At 40.9% G+C, this 21,366-nt stretch overlaps 1 protein-coding gene across 1 annotated transcript in view; it reads right to left on the reverse strand.

The window, feature by feature from the left end:
• Positions 1 to 21,366, reverse strand: part of DNAH11 (dynein axonemal heavy chain 11) — a 293,033-nt gene that overhangs the window by 101,761 nt on the left and 169,906 nt on the right. Inside the window, 2 exon segments of the mRNA XM_036246718.1 lie at positions 2,978 to 3,211; positions 10,168 to 10,329. Coding sequence (XP_036102611.1) covers positions 2,978 to 3,211; positions 10,168 to 10,329 — 396 coding nt within the window.

The following is a 21,366-nucleotide window of genomic DNA, read 5'->3' on the forward strand; positions in this document are numbered from 1 at the left end:
TAGCTCTTCACCCCACTTATTTTACAGAAGTATAAATATTACTATTTTGTTAAAATCATAAAAGCACTCTGGCCAGTGTGATTCGGTGGTTAGAGCACTGGCCTGTGCGCAGAAGGATCACGGGTTCGACTCCCAGTCAAGGGCACGTACCTGGGCTGCAGGTTCTATCCCTGGAGCTGTCAGGAGGCAACCAGTCGATGTCTCTCTCTCCCTCCCTTTCACTCTCTCTAAAAAAAAAATTAATGAAAAACATATCCTTAGGTGAGGATTAACAAAGAAAAAATACACAGCTCTGCCAGTGTGGCTCAGCGGATTGAGCGTTGTCCCCTGGACTGAGAGGGCCCGGTTTGATTCCCGGTCAGGGCACATGCCTGGGTTGCAGGCTCGATCCCCAGTGAGGGACATGCAGGAGGCAGCCAATCGATGTTTCTCTCTCACATTGATGTTTGTCTCTCTCTCTCTAAACAATCAATAAGGACATTTTTAAAAGAAGAAAAGAAAAAAAGAAAACACATAGAAGCAAAATCAAAAAACAATGATAACCATTTGTTTTGACTCTTGCTAAAAGCACGTTAGTGGTTCCATCTTGAGGAATGCCATCCCACTACCACAGGCCAGGACCCTGGTGACCCCACCTCAACACACTTCACATACTCTCTCCCTAAAAAGCACAGCCTCCATCACGGCTGCTACTGGCCCTGTCCAAGTCCAAGCAGGACTGACTCCGCGGTCTCCACGAATCAGGGTGACATCTCAACCACGTTTGTGTCTCTGTTCTTTCTAGCCACGTGCAAATGGTTGCTAAGTCATAATCAAAAGAATTATCCCAGGAGACTAGGAAGGAACTGTGATTTCAGTTTCTAAGGAAGCTATTAGGGCCGAAATATCCAAAGTGACTCCGGCCCTGGGCAGGAGACCTGTCTGAGAAGAAAGGTCACTAGGTCACTGTGATGACCTCCGCTGACCTCTGAAGAGGCTCAATGTGGCGGGAGCAGGTGTTTCCACATAGGAAACTATGCTCCTTTGCCTAATAAACCGATTAAAAGAAAAACTCTTAAGAAGCGATTAAATATTCCAACCACTCTTCCAATATGCACAAACCGAATGCAGAGGACTCGCCAGTAGTCCCTCAATCAGCGCTTCCTCCGGGTCCCTCTCAGACCTGCCGCCTGCTGCTTCCAGAGGAGGAGTCAGGAGACCCCAGGCAGCCCTGCACTGGGCAGGGAGCTGCTAGTCCTTTCTCCCTCTCCCCCAGCCCCTTGGCTCATCCACACGTAAATGGGGTGATGACAGAACACCACTCGCCTTTCTTAGCCCAACAGGACTCCAGGAAAGTCTTTCCTGGGGAAAAGGTCTGGGTGGAGTGAGACAGAATCGGAGAGACAGGGCGAGAAAGAAAAGGGAAGGAAAAGAGGAAGATGAGAAAAAGAGTCATAGACAATGCGCATAAAAAGGAAGAGTAAAGAAAGACATCCTTTCAAGGGAAGGAAAGATGCACACATATGGGTATACTTTTGGGGGGCTTCCCAGAAACTATTCTTCACATCACTCAGTCCTGGGACCGGACCGGGAAACCTCTTCACTGTGGGTTCTCTTTCCCGGCAGTGCTCTGTCCGTATACTCCTGCTCAGTACAGGTCGGCGTTTCACCAAGGCCGTTCCTGCTACATGGAGTGCGGAGGGTAAGAGGTAAGTGGTACTCTGGTACGGAGTGCAGGGAGGACATGGCCGGAGAGGCCTTCAAAGTGAAGGATGCCAATATGTGCTTCCCCAACCAGTTCGAGGATTATTTTGAGCCCAGGCACAGATGGGCCAGCTGCGCCATTGGGGGAAAAACTGGCCCAATCGCTTACAAAACCAGAGACTCTGCCCTGAGGCCAATACCCTAGGGAAACCCACCGGAATTTCTGGCCTTGAGGTCACCCCAGTGACAACTGTTTGTCTCTTCAGCTCCAGGGCCCAGGCGGCGCATAGAAAAGCTGTGCCATTCTCCAAAGTCTCCATATTCCCTCATTGTGACTTCTGTGAGCAGTCAGAGAGGCCGCATGGCACCACGGACAGTCCGTGGGCTTTGGGGTAATACCAACTGGCTTCAAACCTCAACCTTACTGGCTCTCTGGCCTTAAATGCTTTAAGCAACACCTACGTCAGAAACTTGTTTGCTGTTTAACAGTGAAATTAGATGACAGGTGCACAGACATGATTAGCATCCTATGTGAATTCTCTGATTACTCTTAGAGGTTGGAGGTACTGTCCTCCAAGGTAGTAGGGGCCTTATGACTGAGGATGACGACAACACTGGATACTTTCATCTAAGAGCGATGGTGGCTAAAAGGAGACCAGACACCAAGACTGGAGAAAACTTCTAGACTTAGGGACCCTGATCACATCAACTCTAATCACATCATCAACCAGGAAATGATGCCCTCCCTGACGGTTGAGAATCTGAGACCAAAACAGGTGCTAGTTCCAGCCACAGGTGACAGAATTCCTGACAATAAGCCCAGAACACTGAAGAGTGGGAGACAAGAGAGGGGGATCTGCTGTGCTTGTTCCCTTCAACACTTCTCCACCCTGCACTGGGTCAGGCCAAGAAAATGTCTCTCCAAACCAGCAGTAAGAGAGCACTTGGCTGATTCCTTTCGAGGCTTAGGCAACCAGAAATAGTGTGTTCATAAGCTGTAAAATTTTAGCCTTAGGTCTCTTTTAAAATTTTTTTGAAACATCAATGTTGGTCAGCTGCTTCCTGCATGCCCCCTACTGGGGATCGAGCCCCAAACCCAGGCATGTGCCCTGACTGGGAATCAAACCTGTGAACTCTTGGGACAGGGGATGTCACTCAACCAACAGAGCCACACTCGCAAGGGCAGCATTAGATATCGTATATAAATGGTTTGAAGTGCTGCTTCAAAAATAATTTTTAAAAAATATTTTAAGAGCAGAGGTTTCCTTAGGTAATAATCCACCCCGGGTCATACCTGAGAGGCTGTGGATTTCAGCTTCTGAATGCCGTTCACCAAGTGCTCTTTCTTCTGAGATACCTCATCTTGTCTCTTCTTCAACAGGTTCTTAAACAGGGATATTTGTTCCAGAAAACTCTTTGGGGTGGTATAGTTGTATCTTCTCTCGTTTTGGTAATACTTGGTACTCATTTCATTGACGCTGGTGTGAGCGTGTGTCATGAAAAAGCTAATAGAATCTTTGTCCCGGGGCTGAAAACACAAACATTGCAACGCATGTGAAATTCCTTCAAGTCAAAACAAAAAGGTAATAAAATAAATAAATAAACAAATTTATACAGTGTTTTTTTTTTTCTTCTAAAAGCCAGAACAGATTACAATAGAATCTAGGAACACTTAATTAGTCTTTAAGAGATACCACAGGATTAGAGAGACGGCCAAAAAACAGCGTTCAGCTTTGCTAAACTCTTCTTGCCCAGTGAGCAGAGGATTTTTATGTGCTCCACCCACCAAACCCCAAAGCCAATACGTAACAATGGCGCTACTTCTCACAACTTGATTTTTATCTATCAAGTGTGAGAAAGACAAAACGGAGAAACCCGAGACACAGAACTCGAAGAGACTTCTGTGGCGTTGCTTTCAAACTCAACTTTAGGCAAAGTAAACCAACAAGTCTGCAGTCACTAAAAAGAAAAAGAAAAAAAAAAGCCAAAAACTGAGAAACCCACTTTTATAAGCATTCATGCAAAAACAAACTGGATGGTAATGTATAAAAGTCACTGCTTCTGGGAGAAAAATACCATGATCAGTTATCTTCTTATTTAGAGGAAACAAAAAACGAACGCACCCCCCTCCCCTGCAGGTTCCCTGGAGAACCCTGCCCCCGCCCCACGATGCAGTCTTCTGTTTTGTCCTCTGTGACTTCTGAAGTAGTTAACTTTTTAATTTGTACAGCCACATCTCCCTCATTTTAATGATTATTTATTGCATTCTGTACAAGATGAACCAGGTTCAATTAATCAAGGGAAGCCTAAAAATCAATTAATATGAATTAAATGAGCTACACCAACTCTTAGGAAAGTCACACATAATTTACCAAAGTGTTGTCAATAACACTCAGACCTCTTTGGGAAAATTGTGCACAAGTGGCTGGTGATGCAGTTAAACGCCTCAAACCTGCACCATTAATATGGGCACTGGGAGTGCACGGGGGGGGGGGGGGGGGGGGGGGGGGACAGGCCAGCACTTGCTGGTGAAAAACCACTGTTCCTGAGCACCGTCTACACACACGGCTTTCCGAATCCGGAAAAATTCCTGAGTGGGTTTAAAATACGTACACATTGGATTGTGCTGCATATTAAAAATCCATTTCACTAGTAACAAGTTTTTCAAGCAAAAATTACATCTTGAATACAAATCCTGAATATTCTTCGTTTGTAGTAGATCCAAGACCTGTGTAGATTTCCAACCGGTGAACTCGGAAATGGGGATGTATAAGGAAGTGATATAAACTCATTGGAAATTATATCCCCTTGGGCATTTAATTTTTTAAAACAGCCTGACTACAATATAAACATGGGTGGAAATTCACCCCTGTTCTGTCTTGTAATGTGAACTGAAAGGGTGCACACATCCTTCTAGAATATAGATAAATACCTCCCAGCCAAGTGCAACCTCCTTACGGAGGGAAACAAGGGAGCAAACCCTGGCCTCTGCCCAACCACGACCCCATTCGGAGGTTCCAGGGCTGCCCTGAGGGCTCTCTTTAAAACAGTGTCACTTGTAAATCCGCGGTGGAAGAAGTGGTTTCCGGTGGAGCTGGAAGTGGCCCGAGACAACTTGTCTCAATGGGGCAAAATAACTATTGTTATCGGGCTTAACAAAATGGCACAGCATGGGAGCCTCGCCGAGCCAGGGAGCAGCTGGTTGTAATTCACACTGTTTTTCAGAAAACTCTAATCGTTCCAGAACAGACCTCTTTGATGCCTGGTCTTCCCTGCATTCTCAATTTGTCACTTTCTCTTATGATAAGGTCAGTAGTGACAGCACTTCCTGACATTAACAGCTGTGGCTTTTAAAGGGTCATTGTAGAACTACTAATTGCAGTAATTTCATTAGCATAAATTATTTATTCTGCCATTCATTTCTCTCCAGTTTTCTTTGGGGTGGGGGCGGGCAGGGAGGAGATGGCGGCTGGGCTGCTGCAGGGACGGCCATGCGACGCTGTATTTTTCACTTTTTGACGTGAGAGCAAAGGACATCATTCCTGCTACATTTGGCCCCTAAGTGAACACCAGTTGACCCCATTCCGTAGCTATTTGGCAGCCAATCATGGTGAAGGCAGAAAACACTGTGTCACTATCAAATGGTTATAAATCCAAGGAAAACAATGTTGTATTCAACACATAACCAAATGCAAAATTCAAACTGCGATTTCTTCACATTAATAAAGAGGAACTCGTTTCTCCTCTCTCGGTTGGCTCGCTGTAAACAGAAAAACAAGCACAGCTCCCTGTTACTTGGTGTGACGGTCCCCGGCTGCTGGCAGTTGCTGCCACACCGAGAACTTCAGCCCAGGTCACAGAGCAAAGGCCCAGGATGTCCCTATGGTTAAGAATGACAAACAGCAAAATTCGAACACAGGCCAATATCTGAGGCCAGAACACAAACATTGTGTTACATAGGATTTAAACCTTCCCAAGACCAGCAACGAAGATTGTACAGGTCTGTACTTTTACATTTGGACTTTCAAAAGTATTATACTCAAAAGAGGAGGCAGGTGAAAGAAAATGATTTCCCTTTCTTATGTTTAACTTAGGATACCTTTGTAGCATATAATGTCTTTTTTTTCCTTTTTAATCCTCACTCGAGGACATTTTTCCATTTTTTGTTCAGATAGAATAGGAGGGAGAGAGAGAGAGAAACATCGACGTGAAAGGGACACATCGAGTGGCTGCCACCCACACGACCAACCAGGGCCGGGGACAAACTGCAACCGAGGTACATGCCCTTAGCGGGAACCGAACCCGGGTCTCTCTGGACCACAGGCTGATGCTCTAACTGCTGAGCCAAACCGACCAGGGCGCATATAATGTCTTATACCTACTGTCTATCTTGAAAGTTTTTCTCAGGAATTACTTCTGTTCTATTTATTTATTTTTATTTTAAAGCTTTATTGAAATATAACTGATATAGGAAAGTGTACATATTATACTTATATTAATATTTTAACAATTCCAAACTGCTGAGTTATAAAATTATTTGTACTTTTTAGTCCCTTTTGAGGCTGGTAAAAGCAGAGAATATATTCATTAGATACTCGTGGCTGTCAGGTTGGTTTATGGAAGGAAATTGAATAATGCAGAACACGAGAGTATTGCACCTAAGCCCCTCTCCTAAGCTCTTGCAGGTGCTGCCTGGCTTCCAGAGCAAGATTCAGCAGGCAGCAGGAGATGTGGGGTTGGAACCCTCGAACCTGGATTGGATTTCCAGTTCTGTAAAGTTGGGCAAATTATTGCATTCCCTGTACTTTCTCCTTCTGCCCACAAAATCAAACCTTAAACTTTCATTACTTCTTTTCACTCTGTGTCTTTCCTTCCTTTCATTCCTCTTTCAGAACAGTGAAACATTTGTGCAATCATGAAAAGCAGGATTTAAGACTACGGGTTCTCGTGTCCCAGTGTGCATGGGCCTTACCTGCTGAGCGATCGATCCTGCGCCTCCATCTCCTCACCTGTGCAACAGGGAAACTGAGGCTGCCTTGGAAGGTGGGTGCTTGGAGGTGGCAAGCAATGCGAATGCGTTACTTCTGTCATGGGTGGTGGTAACAGCAAACCAACAGGAGGCCCAGCCAGATTACTACCACCAGACAGAGCAGCCACAAATGTTAGATGGAGCACCAAACCCCGTTTTACAAGTCTTATGCAATTTTTTGTGTTTGTTTGTTACTTTGGTGGATGCATTTTGTTGTTAGTTTGCTCGTGCTTTTAATTCTTTGTCTTTTAGAGACCAAGCCTGAGTCAAAGGCGAGATCAAGTCCAGCCAAAGCCAGTAAGCTTCCAGATGAGTTTCCAGTCACTGGAAACAGTAACTTCACTGGTTCTTGGACAGAACATTAAAACAAAGCAGCAGCTGAGGACTGCGGCTGTGAGCAGGTGAAACAGAGCCCAGCCACCCCTCTTATGGCAAAAAGGTGAGGCAGGAGATGGTGTAGCTGCCGGGTGAGGCTGGCACTAGGGGAGAGCCACAGAGCTACACGTTGGAGGTGGTGATGCCTCCACTTGACTTAGCTAAACTTTTGGCTTAACAGCATGTCCAGGTTCCTGGGCAGCTATAAAAACTGGACCCTACTGTTGAGATAGAGGGGATTCCTGAAGTTTCCATAGCAGCCAAAGCCCTGGAAAGCAGCCTTCTGTTGCTTCTCACAGTTCTCTTCTGAGTTCGATCCCCATGCACAGAGCAAGTAATATCTGGTGGACAGTAGACCAGTGTGCATGTGTTCTGACCGGGAACTGAACTGGGAACCTCTTGGTGCATGGGTCGATGCTCAACCACTGAGCCGCACCGGCCGGACTGAAGAAATCCATTTTTAAATACAGCAGTAAAATCACTTTCCTCTTAGAGTGGATGTTTTCTACAGTTGGTTTGGAGAAAATGGGAGTCAAATATGCCATCTGTATGTTACCAAACCCTGCAATACGGTCTGGATAGAAGACATATGGCAAGTGGAGTGATGACATTTTATCGAAAATGCTGACGATACTGAGCTTGTGTAATTATTTTTAAGTTGCGTTAACATGCTTCTCCACCTTGCTCAGATCTTTGTTCTACCCCTTCCAATGCCAACCCCACTCCTCAGCCAGAGCTCATCTTGTCATTACCTCTCATAATGTCCCCTTTCATCAGAGCCGACTCTCAAGTGCGTCTCCTTTTTTATTTGAAAAGCAAAAACGGGGCTAGCCTTCTAACACCTGTTTCTCTTGCCTTTTTTCTTGAATGTGCTTCTCAGTAAGGTCTCCTCCCAATGTTTACTTGGGACCCCACTTCCAGGGATGCCCCCTTCTCTCTCTCCTTGCACCACACCGTCCCATCTCCGTTTCCAAATCTCCCATGAGGAGGAGCATGTGTTGACAGTCTTCAGATAAATACCCAGCAGTGTTGAAGTGTCTAGCTATTCTGGTCATTCTGTCAGCTGTCATTTAGTTCAAAACCAGGTAACAGAAAAGTAGCACAGACATTTACATAGATGCAGCCAGCCCACACTCCTGGGTGCTGCGTGCGTACTGACTGCAAATTACACGTCAACACCCAGCAAACCGCCTGCCTTTCTCTGTGGCTAAAGGCGGTCACCTTGGGTAAGTACCTTACACTCAGCAAACGAGGTCGATAATTAAGAAGTACCCAAATTATGCTGATAACTTTCACTCTTAATAATGGATATTAAAACTAAGAAAGTGGTCAAATTAGTGCTCATGCAAAACATCGAAATGCTATTTTTGACCTCTACAGAAAAGGCACCACACGTATTCAGAAGAACACGGACGAGTTGCACTTTGAATTATAATTATTGCTCCTGAGTAACAAATTAGGAAGGAGGGAGAGTTAAATAAGCACACTGCACTGAACGGAAATCATCTGGCTAATTTGTTTCCAGGCATAATTCAGCCCCGTTGAAGTGGTAAAGTGCTTTTCAGATTCTCTGTGGCACTCGGCATCCGATAGGAGGCGTCACGACACCACGGGATGGAGTTGAACATCTGCCAGGAGCCCTCTGGACTTAAAATGATGCAAGTCCTGCTTCGTCCAGCAGATGTCAATGGTCACTGGCATTTCGAAGCTCCTTCTGTAGTAACTGTTTTCAGAGTGGCACCTACTTGGACATAACAAAGCCTGAGCCAGAACGGCAAAGGCAAGGAACTTACACAAGCATGGTGCTCAACACTAATTTAAACCAGGCTACTAGCTCTCATCTCCTCCCATGTGAGACACTGACATCAAGTGTCCTGGGCTTTCTCTTCCCCAAACCAGCCTGATGCCATGAACGGGATGAAACAGAATTTTGCAACCAAAAGATACATACCGACTCTCTCCCTCTAATAAATTGGTATTTTGAACCCTTCTTGTAATGATTAGATGATAAAATAAAGCCCTACATAATTTCAGGAATGCAATGAACCTAGGGGTAGCCTAAGAAATTTGTGTTAATAATTGCGACTATTATTTGTCATATGTAACGGTTTTCCTGATATTAAATTATAAACTATATCTGATGGGCTTTTACCTAATGTTAGTGTTAGTTCCCATGATGTGGGCTTCCTTTGACTCTTCAGGAAGACACGGAAGCACTCTGAATGTCCAGCCTATGCCAGGCACCTCTTCGCCTCACCTGTCCGCGGGACCCGAACACAGACCTCATGGGCAACGTCTGCAATCGTCACCCTCCAAACGACCTCATCAGAAAGGTGCTACACACAAATCCAACTTCATTTCTAGGACGTCTCAATGAGACTTCCATATTTACTATCCTTTTGCCTTTAAATCCGAACCCTTGAAGTTTTTATTTTGGTTTCATGAACCATTTTAAAATGCACTGGGAGGGGCAAATCTCCTATGATCAAATGGCAAACAAGACCTATAAAACATAAACCCATAAAACAAAGAGGCAGATTCTTGATCTGACTTAGTGAATGCTGAATTTAGGGGGCTGATTTTTCACCTGTCAATACTGTAATGAGAAAAATCCCAACTAACTGCCTTCCTTTGTTAAGATCAAGCCCTGCACGGCTATGGGTGGCTAGTTTTTTGTTTGGGATTTTAGCTGTGGACTTAAAGGATTTATATTCAGTAAGCCCTGTTATGAATCAAGGAAATAATGAGCCTGGCCTTCTCGTGAGTCAGGGCATGAGTCAGAACATGCTCACGCACTGTATGGGAGTGTGTGTGCGCGTGCGCGCATGTGTGTGTGCATGTGCACGGGCACACACACATGCACACATCGCAACTTGGTGTAAACCATCATATTCCATAAAATGTGAACTAACAGAGATAATCTTATCAGCTTCAATAAACTAGGACAACTTTCTGATAGGAGGTGTAATTTGGAAAACATGTATTAAGAACTTTTGGTCGGAGTGAGTGAGAGTGAGTGCGTGTGTGTGTGTGTGTGTGTGTGTGTGTGTGTGAGATGTGCAGAGACTGACACGACATACCTCAATCCCCTTGATGTCCTCAATGAACCTCCTGCTGACTGAGGCCAGAGCCTCCTGCGGCCATGCATGAAACCAGTCAATAGCCGCGCAGTTAACTATGGCTGGGAACTTCCGAGCTCTAACTCTCAGCGTGCGACCAACTGGAGAGAAGCACAAAATGATCTGCGGAGACATGGGGGCGGGGCAGAAACGGGGTGAGGAGTGAGCACAGCGTTACACTGCATCCTGGACAATGAAAGAAAGGGGCACAGCCAACCGTGACATTCAACTACCCTGGAGAACCCGGAGGGCAGCAGCATTAACCTCCCTGCTAACCAGCCTAACCCTGCCCAGCACGGCTGGTCCACCAAACATACAGAAACACTGCTGTTTACGTTCCTTAAAATTTGTCTCTCCCTTTTAAACATTTTTGATGATTACCAGTAATAGTGGGAAACTTATCTTTTTCTATTACACAAATACCATTATCACAATAAAAAACAAATTCAAATAACCATGACAAAATAGTGTCAATACTTTCTGTCTCCTTCCATTCTCTAATTCATCAGTCTCCATAAAACTGTGACGCACTTTCTTAAAAAACAAAGACAAACCAAAAAAACAATGTTTTATCATATTGATTATTTTGTTCTAATTTAAAATAAAGTACACTCACTTGAGTTCTTGACATTTTTAAAGGAGTAAAAAAATTCAGTTTACTTAATGCTTGTGATAAGAAATTTATAAGTTTCTGGTTTAAATCTAAAGTTTTATTTAGGTAATTAATGAGTTAAGAATTAAAATCTGAATATGTTTCTCCACTCTGTTCCAAAGGTTTGATTTTCTTCCTATAGCATTTAAAAAATTCACATAATAAAATTCACCAAATAACATCACCATCATATATGAAGCCATGTAATAGCTCATTTAACATATGCTCTTATGTTTATTTAATTTTCGATGGCTCTTCAACAACTCAAGAGAGCTAAACCCTGAGATCTAAAATGTTTTTTAACAATGCATAAGCTGACTAATCACATATTCATTATATTCAAGGGTCTAGTTACACACTTATTAATTGCTCTAATATTGCATGTGCGAAGTCAGCTAGCCTCAGTTACAAGGCATAATTTTCACTTATATCTCAGTTCTTAGGTTTCTCCTACCAGCCTTCTTTTCTCCCCATACTTGAATATTTCTCCTTTCTGTCTGAGAAGGTGGTTTTCCACACCCAACTTCTCTCTCATTCGTGACAATTTTAGAAAACTTCACTTACACATAGTTTTTGCAAAGGCAGAGGAGAAAAAAGCATCCTTTACTTGAGCTGCTAACTATTTCCATCACATCTACACGTTACACTTCTACGCTTGTCGCTGGCATATTGTCTGGATGGGGCTTAGCCGTTTGTGTCAACACATCCCCCAGGTGGTTCTCCATCCACAACTGCAACCTAATATGAGGTTACTGTGGGAATACTTAAATGAAACATTTACATTTTCAATGCTTTTGCAATTGGTGAAATACTCAGAGAATCTAAGTCTCTATTCTACATACAGAGTGAAATAAAAAAATTAAGGAATTATAGCCCTGGCCGGTTTGGCTCAGTGGTTGGAGTGTCGGCCTGCAGACCAGAGAGTCCTGGGTTCAGTTCCCACTAGGGGCACGTACCAAAAAAAAAAAATTAAGGAATTTTATTTCTTTTTATCTTTTAATCCTCACCTGAGGATATCCTTCCACTGATTTTTTTTTAGATAGAATGGGAGGGAGGGAGACAGAGAGAAACATCAATGTCAGAGAGACATATTGATTGATTGCCTCCTGCATGACCCTGACTGGGGCCGAGATTGAATCTGCAACGGAAGTACGTGCCCTTGACCAGGAATCGAACCCATGACTCTTTGGTCAGCAGGCCGATACTCTAACCACTGAGAAAAACTGTCCAGGACATTAAATAAATTATATAATCATTAATAACCTAAATTCTACCATTTAAAATAGATGCTGGGAACTATATTAGAGAACTATACCTGCTCATTAGTACTTTCTAAGAAGGGAAAAGGACAGTATCACAGCCTGGAGGGTGCAATTATTGATCCAATTCACTGCTCAATTTCTAGTTTTGCTAGAAATCAAACAGAGAATGTATCCTGCCATCCAGTTTCCTTGGTAGTAGTCTTACATGATAGTTTCTTGAGAGCCCATGCTAATGTCTGGAAACTTAAACAGTCTCTACAACTTTATAGATTACCTGGAGTAAACTCAAGTTGTTGCTCAAGGAACATTATTATGGGGGAGGGGGAGAAATCATTATTTCCCTATTATACTTCCCTTAATTTCTTGAGAGATTAACATAGTAACACATTTATAAAAGATAAAAAGACAGCCCTGGCCGGTTTGGCTCAGCGGTAGAGCGTTGGCCCGCAGACCAAAGAGTCATGGGTTCAATTCCAGCCAAGGGCATGTACCTTGGTTGCGGTTCGTCCCCGGCCCTGGTGGGGGTTGTGCGAGAGGCCACCAATCGATGTGTCTCTCTTACATCGATGTTTCTCTCTCTCCTTCCTTCCCCTCCCTTTCACTCTATCTAAAGATAAATGGAAAAAATATCCTCGGGTGAGGATTAAAAAATAAAAATAAAAAATAAATAAAAAGACAAATAAATGATAGATAAAAGGGCGTTACATGTTGTTTATAATTTACTTTTTCAGCTTTATTGAGGTATAACTGACAAAACTGTGAGATGTTCAAAGTGTATGTGATGATTTCATACACACATTGTGAAAGGATCCACTCATCAAGTCAATTAACACATCCATCACCCCACATCTTTACCTTTTTATGTACGTTAGAACATTTAAGTTCTCCTCTCTCCGCAGATTTCAATTATACAAAACATATCTATCAACTACAGTCACTTTATACATTAGATCCTCAGATCTTTTTCATCTTATAATTTAAAGTTTTTACTCTGTTTATCAATCTCTCCCCATTTCTTTGCCTATTTTTCAATTGGGTTGTTTTATTTTTATTTTTTCTATTGAATTGCATAAGCCCCTTGTATACTTTGGATATTAACCCCTTATTAAATATGTGGTTTGAAAATATTTCTCCCATTCCACAGATTGCCTTTTCATTTTGTTGGTTTCCTTTGCTGAGTATAAACTTTTTAGTTTGATATAGTTCCACTTGTTTATTTGCTTTTATTGCCTTTGCTTTTGGTGTCAAAACTAAAAAATAAAAATAAAAATCATCACTCAAACCCCTTGTCAAGGAGCTTACCCCCTCTTCTGGGAGTTTTATGATTTTGGGTCTTCCATTCAAGTCTTTAATCCATTTGAGTTGATTTTTATCATGATGTAAAATATGAATCCAGTTTCATTCTTTCGCATGTGGCTATTCAGTTTTCACGACATTTATTGAGACTATCATTTCCTCATTGCATATTTTTGCATCCTTTGTTGAAAATTAATTGACCATATATACACGAATTTATTTCAGGGCTTTCTATTCTGTTCCATTGATCTATGTATCTGTTTTATGCCAATATCATACTGTTTTGATTACTACAGTTTGAAATTAGGAAGTTTGATGCCTTGAGCTTTATTCATCTTTCTCAAGATTGCTTTGGCTATTCAGATTAAAAATTTTAAGATTTTTTTTTCTTTTTATATGAATAAATGCCCCTGGAATTTTGATAGAATTACATTGAATCTGTAGATCATTTTGGGTAGTATGGAAATTTTAACAATATTAATTCTTCCAATCCATGAACATGGGATATCTTTCCATTTATTTATGTCTTCAATATCTTTTATAATTTTTTCTAGTTTTTTAAAAATATTTTATTTTTATTGATTTTAGAGAGAGAGAGAGAGATAGAAACATCTATGAGCGAGAACATCGATTGGCTGCCTCCTGCATGCCCCATACTGGAGATTAGGTCCAAAACCTGAGCTTGTGCCCCAACTGGGAATCAAACCAGCGACCTCCTGGTGCATGGGTCAGTGTTCAACCAGTGAGCCATACTGAGCATTTTTATAGTTTTTAGTGTATAGTCTTTCACCTCCTCAGTTAAATTTATTCCTAAGTATTTTTTATGATAATGTAAATGAGATAGTTTTCTTAATTTCTTACTGATAGTTTATTAGTTTACTTTGTCTTGTTCCTGATCCTCAGCTTTTCACCACTGAGTATTAGTTTACAGAAAAGCAACAAAATTTTTGTGTTTTGATTTTGTATCCTGTAACATTATTGAACTCATTGATTAGTTCTAATAGTTTTTTGGTGGAGGCATTAGGTTTTTCATACATAAAATTTTATCAACTGCAAACAGAGAATTTTACTTCTTTTTTGATTTGGATGACCTTTATTTTCTTTTTCCCTTCTTCCCCTTTTCTTTTGCCTAATTGTTTTGGCTGGAACTTCCAACGCTATGTTGAATAAAAGTGGTGAGAGTGAGCATCTTTGTCTTGTTCCTGATCCTCAGCTTTTCACCACTGAGTATGATATTAGCTGTGAGTTTGTCATGCATGACCTTTATTATGTTGAGGTATATTACCTTATACTTTGTTGAGAGTTGTTATCATAAATGAATGTTGACTTATGTCAAATGTTCTTTCTAAATCTATTGAGTTGATCATCTAATTTTTATCCTTCATTTTGTTAATGTGGTGTATCATATTGATTGACATACAGGTATAGAGCCATTCTTGCATCATTGGGATAAATCCCACTTGATCCTGGTGTATTATCCTTTCAATGTACTGTTGAGTTCAGTTTGCTAATATTTTGTTGAGGACTTTTGCATCTATGTATCAGGAATATTGACCTGTAACTTTCTTTTTGACCTGTAGTTTTCTTTTATCTGGCTTTGGGATGAGGGTAATGCTGGCTTTGTAAAATGAGTTCTCCCACCTCTTCTATTTTTTTGGAAATTTGTGAAGAATTGGTATTAATTCTTCTTTAAATACTTGGTAGAAATCACCAATAAAGCCATCGGTCCTATATAATTTACCTTTGAGCCAGGTCAGTATGGCTCAGTGGTTGAGCATTGACTCAAACACCAACAGGTCACTGGTTCGATTCCTGGTCAGGGCACATGCCCAGGTTGTGGGCCCAGTCCCCAGTGGGAGGCATGCAAGAGGCGGCCACTTGACGTTCTCTCTCATAGATGTTTCTATCTCTCTCCCTCGTCCTCTAAAATCAATAAAGAAAAAAAAATTAAAATAAATAAAAATACTTGAAATATTTCAGTCTAGTATGATATGCATGTCAATACTAATCTTATTTTACACCTTAGGGGCTGTCGGTTAACATCTGAAGTACTCCAATAGAGACCATAGAGGCTAAGGATGCTTATGGAGCATTTCATGTACTCCAATGGAAGCTCAAACTGCAAAGATAGCTACTTGAGCTCTTAGCTAACATCTCTCATCAATACAAATGGTTGGTTAGTTAGCATCATGGATATTGACACAGTTTTTCACTGATGGAATGAGTAGTGTTCAAAATATCTGAAGAAAATAGAAATATTGTACTCACACCTCCACCACTGTATGAACAAAACAGGAAAATCTCCATATTAAAGTATCCCAATAATTATACCTTTGTCTCTCTAGACTCTGGGTTTTTACCAGTCCTTTGGTAAATAGCTTATAGAAAGAGTCTATCTTTTTATGTGATTCCAATAGGAAGATCAATTGAGTCTGACCATGAATATTGCCATATCTCCCCCAAAGGAACCTTCCAACGGAGGCTAGTCGGATTCCCAAAAGAACAGAGCTGGGATTGCAACAAGCTTCTAGAGCAGGTCTTAAGACGTTAGACTTGTTTTAAGTCATGTGCTCCACATAAACTCTATGAGTAGCAGGGTTCAATCTGAGACTTCCTTTCTTTGAAGCACACTTTGAGTTGGAGACTTGGGGACAAGAGCACCCCTCCAACCTGAACAAGGTGTCATCTACCTCTAAGTATTGAAGGCCACTGAAATACGCTTCCCCAATTGTTCCTGACAATTGCAAATGACCAAATTGGCTTAAGTTACTTCCCAGCAGTGGATTAGAAAGGAAAGCTGGTTAAGAAAATAAAGTTAAAAATGTCTCAGACAGCTGTGCTCTAAAAGTAAATTCTCACAAATAAAAAGCAAACCCTGAAATCACCATCTATGTATTTCCTACAGCTCTAACATTTGGATGTCAGAGACGTGCTTCTGGAATCCATACCATAGAATTTTCTCCTCCTTTTCCCCGCTACACAGGTGTTATGACTCATTTGCAATAACCCACTTTTCACTGTGCTTTGTAACACGTTTCCATTTCTTTTACATAAGATCCCATTGTAAGCACATATTTACTTGTATATCATGAACAGGACTCAGGCCATTTCCTCTTGTAATGGAAATTTGAATTGCTACCGTCACTCTGTATTTTTTTTTCTCCAGTTGATATGGTTTATTCTCAGATAGAAGTAACCCTCCCACATATTCAGAAGCTTCTATCTATAACTTATGCTTGCATTTATCCTCAAAACTCTCAAGAATGACAAGATTTGAATCTTGCTTAGAGAATCCTCATAGAAATGGAGGTTTGGCATAGAAAATACTCTCCAGTTACCATCCTTATATCTTCCTGTATCATCCTCCCATCTATAACTTTTCAATTTCAATTATTTTTATGACATCTATCAGCATCTTTAATATATACACTTTCAATACATTTTTATATTTTCTTTTTAGGTAACACACCATAAAGTATTCCCCAGTGACCTCTTACTTGCACATGCTGGCCAGTACAGATTTTTTTCAAGAGATGATACTTTACATTGATGACTTCTAGTTCTTTTGTTTTTCTTTTAAAAAGAAACAAATATGCCCAGCTGGTGTGGCTCAGTGGATTGAGTGTCCTCCCATGCACTGAGAGGTCCTGATTGATTCCTGGTCAGAGCACATGCCTGGGTTTCTGACTCGATCCCTGGTAGGGGGCGTGCAGGAAGCAGCTGATCGATGTTTCTCTCTCACATTGATGTTCCCATCTCTCTCTCCCTTAAGAAAAAATCAATAAAACATATTTTAAAATAAAAATAAAAAATAACAAACAACTCTTGAATTCGTAAAGAAATTGTATGTGTAATCCTAATACACAGCAAAGAGCAATCCATTCCTGAGAAGTAAAGACAGTAGGAGTTATACTCCCCATTCTATATTCCTATATACAAGGACTTTATTCCCTCATCTCAGCTGCCCTGTTTGTCTTCCGGGCTGCATTGCCCACACACTACTTTCCAGGCCTGTATGCAGCCCCATAACCTCGTGTCATAGTGTTTTGGTTTGTTGTTTTTTAAAATATGTTTTTTTCTTATTGATTTCCTAGAGAGAGAGGGAGAGAGAGAGAGAAACATTGATGTGAGAAAGAAACATTGACTATAACCTCGTGTCATAGTGTTTTGGTTTGTTGTTTTTTAAAATGTTTTTTCTTATTGATTTCTTAAAGAGAGAGAGGAAGGGAGAAAGAGATAGAAACATTGATGTGAGAAAGAAACATCGACTAGCTGCCTCCTCACATTCCTCACTGAGGATTGAGCCTACAACCTGGGCATATGCCCTGACCGGGAATCGAACCAGGACCACTCAGTCCATGGGACGACGCTCAATCCACTGAGCAACACCAGCCAGGCTTGGCTGTTGTTTTTAACAGAAAATCAGATACCTGATTATCTATTGAACAGGACACTGTGGCAACTCTACCCATGTGCAGCTGGAATAACAAGACCCAATACTGTCCCTAAAAACCCACATCCAAATGTAAGCAAAATGTGAAGAACATGATCATGCTTTCAAAATGCAAATTCAATATAAAGGGATGTCCTTTCTTCTAGGATTAAGCCCTTCACTTCTGGTGTTAAAATTCTATTTTATCATATAAAGTAAGAGAGATGGCCTCTACTCATTCTTTAAAGTAATTCCTCATCATTTCCCTCAATAAAACCGTTATTGTCCTGTCTTCTGCTATATACCCGTATCTCTCATATGCTTAGTTGTAATTTTATACTTGTTTATGCGGTTTGGGGAATGATGCTTTACTTCCTAACAATGAGGTGGGCACTGGGTGGGCAGGTGCTGGCCCTTCCTCTCTATAATACCCCCAGCACCCAGCACATCACAGGCACTCAGTAACTACTTGTTGAATGCTGAATGGATAGATAAATAAATAAACAGATAATAGTTGAAAACATCCTTTTGGGAAAAATAAAATATTGATCTCTACATTCTAAATTTTTTGAAGTTTTGCTGTTTTATGAAATTTCAAAGACAGTGAACTTCTGATGCAGAGTACAAGGTCATACCTTTTGTCTCTCTTAAAAGTTATTTTCATTCTGCTTATGTCAAATAACATCAGAAAATGCGAGGACAGGAGCTAGGGCACTGTATACAGAGAGCTACGATCCTGCCAAGCACAACATTGTTGGCATGGAAGGGATTGACAGAGATGGGAACTGGCACAGGGCTAGCTAGCCTGTAGGGTGTTTCTTCTTCTCCATCAATGCAAGAGTCAGAATGAAGGGCAGGGGAGCGAGAACAGGGCACCTCCCAGCGGGGAAGCCGTCCATGATGGCCATCCGTGTAAAGGAAAGGAAGCCAGGTGCTCTGCCTGTCAATCAGATGTAGATCAGCAGGGACTTGACTTTATAATCATGCAAGGGTAGCTGAATATTTGAACTTTTCATCTACATCGAATGGAATTACTTGTATCAGTACTATCTCTTATGGCTTGTACTGTCTGCTACTGTGTTAATCTGATGCTTAGCCCTGAGTGCTGCTCAGCATCTCTGTTGAGACCGTCAGGTTCCCTGGATGTGATGCGCTATGAGCTAAGAGCAATTACCCACACTGCTTGTTGTCAAACCCGGAGATGAATTGCTCTGTCTTCCATCCAAGAAGGACTAATAATGATAAAAAGAAAATCCTAAATGAGGCAGGCAGAAAAAATACTATAAAACCAAGAAAAATAAAGCACCCAGTAGACTGAAAGGAAGATAATTCCACTGAAGTTAATTTAATGTAAGAATCTGAAGAAAAAGATAAAAACTTGTTTTACACTCTCAAAAGGTTAGAAAGAAAGACAATTATAGAAACCCATAATAGGCCTAGATGAAGGAACAAGATAAAAGAATTAATATAAAAACACATAAAATAAAATACAACACTTAGTCCTAAAAATGTTGAAAATACCTTAAACCAACATTTCATCCAATGTTTTTTTGTTGTTGTTGTTGTTGTTTTATCCTCACCCGAGGACATTTTTTTCCATTTTTTGTTCAGACAGAGTGGGAGGGAGAGAGAGGAAGGGAGAGAGAGAGAGAAACATCGACGTGAAAGGGACACATTGAGTGGCTGCCATCCGCACGACCAACCAGGCCGGGGACAAACTGCAACCGAGGTACATGCCCTTAGCGGGAACTGAACCGGGGTCTCTCTGGACCGCAGGCCGATGCTCTAACCACTGAGCCAAACCGGCCAGGGCCGTCCAATGTTTAATGATGGAAAGCTAAAGGCATTCCCATTAAAATAAAAAATAAAACCAATAGTCCACAATTATTACTTAAAAGTTTTAAATGGTGCCCTGGCCAGTGTGGCTCAGTTGTTGGAGCATTGTCCCATACATCGAAGGGCCATGGGTTTGATTCTCGGTCAGGGCACATATCTAGGTTGCTGGTTCGATCTCCAGTCAGGTGCATACAAGAGGCAACTGACTGATGTTTCTCTCTCTCTCACTCCTTCTCTCTCTAAAATCAATAAACCGTAAAAAAAGTTTTAAATGGTGTTTAGAAAATTAACAGCTATTATAAGACACAAAGAAAGAGGTCATCATTATAAAAAGAAGTGGAAATTCAAAGACAATGTAACTGTCTACTCAGCAAACCTTGAAGAACAAAATGAAAAGTCTACTGGAACTAGTGAACATTCAATAAATCGGCTGTGACAATAAACAAGCAAGCATCTATCCATCCCTCCCTCTATCGGCTTTCTTATAGATCCACCAAGATCAGTTAGAAAATTTGGCAAGAGCAAAAAATAATATCAAATACTGAGTAAAGAACTTAAGAACATATATATAAAACATAAATAAAGAAAGCTAGCTGTTTTACTGAAAGTCAGCAAAGACATTTTGATTAAATGAAGAAGTGTGTCACATTCCTGGAGGAGATAGATTATTATAATGTTAAGTTTTCCCATATTAACAAATTTTAGGCAATTCCAATAATTCCCAACAGGATTATTTTGGAAAAATAATCAAGTTTGATATAGTTGTATGGAATAAAAAAGGGTAGAAACATCAAAGGACATTTGGAAAAAAAAAATAGTGAGAAAGAATTTATACTCTTAGGGAATAAACCTTAAGTTTGAATAAATAAAATAGTATAGGTAAATGAATGGAAACATTCAATATTGTGAAGGTATCAACACCATCCCCAAATTAGTCTATACATTCTCATTGGGATTTTTTAAATGTTAAGCTGATTTCACAGTTCATCTGGGAGAGTAAAGGTACAAATACCTAAGTAAATGTAGAAAAGGAATACTACAGAATAGCAAGCACATCAGCATAGGACTGACATAAAAACAGATACTTGTCAATGGAACAGAACAAAGAGCCCAGAAATAAGCCCACACCTATATGGTCAATTAATCTAGGACAAAGGAGGCAAGAATATAAAATGGGGAAAAGACAATCTACTCTATAAATGGTGTTGGGGAAACAGACCAGATACATGCAAAAGAATGAAACTGGATCACTTTCTTACATCATATATAAGAAGAATCTCAAAATAGATCAAAGACTTAAATGCAAGAATTGAAATGATAAAACTCCTATTAGAATGGCTATCATCAATAAATCAACAAACAACACGTGTTGGTGAGGATGTGGAGAAAAGGGAACCTCGTGCACTATTGATGGAATTATCATTTGGTGCAGCCACTATGGAAAACAGTATGGAGGTTCTTCAAAAAGTTAAAAATAGAACTTCTACTTTGATCCAGCAATGCCACTTCTGGGTATTCATCCAAAGAAATCCAAAACCCTAATTCAGAAAGATATATGCACTCCTATGTTCACTGCAGCATTATTTACAATAGCCAAAATATGGAAGCAACCCAAGTAACTATCAGTAGACAAATGGATAAAGATGATGTGATGCATGTATACAATGGAATACTACTCGGCC

Source organism: Molossus molossus, unplaced genomic scaffold (assembly GCF_014108415.1).
Source record: "Molossus molossus isolate mMolMol1 unplaced genomic scaffold, mMolMol1.p scaffold_m16_p_7, whole genome shotgun sequence".
Classification (NCBI taxonomy): Eukaryota; Metazoa; Chordata; class Mammalia; order Chiroptera; family Molossidae; genus Molossus; species Molossus molossus.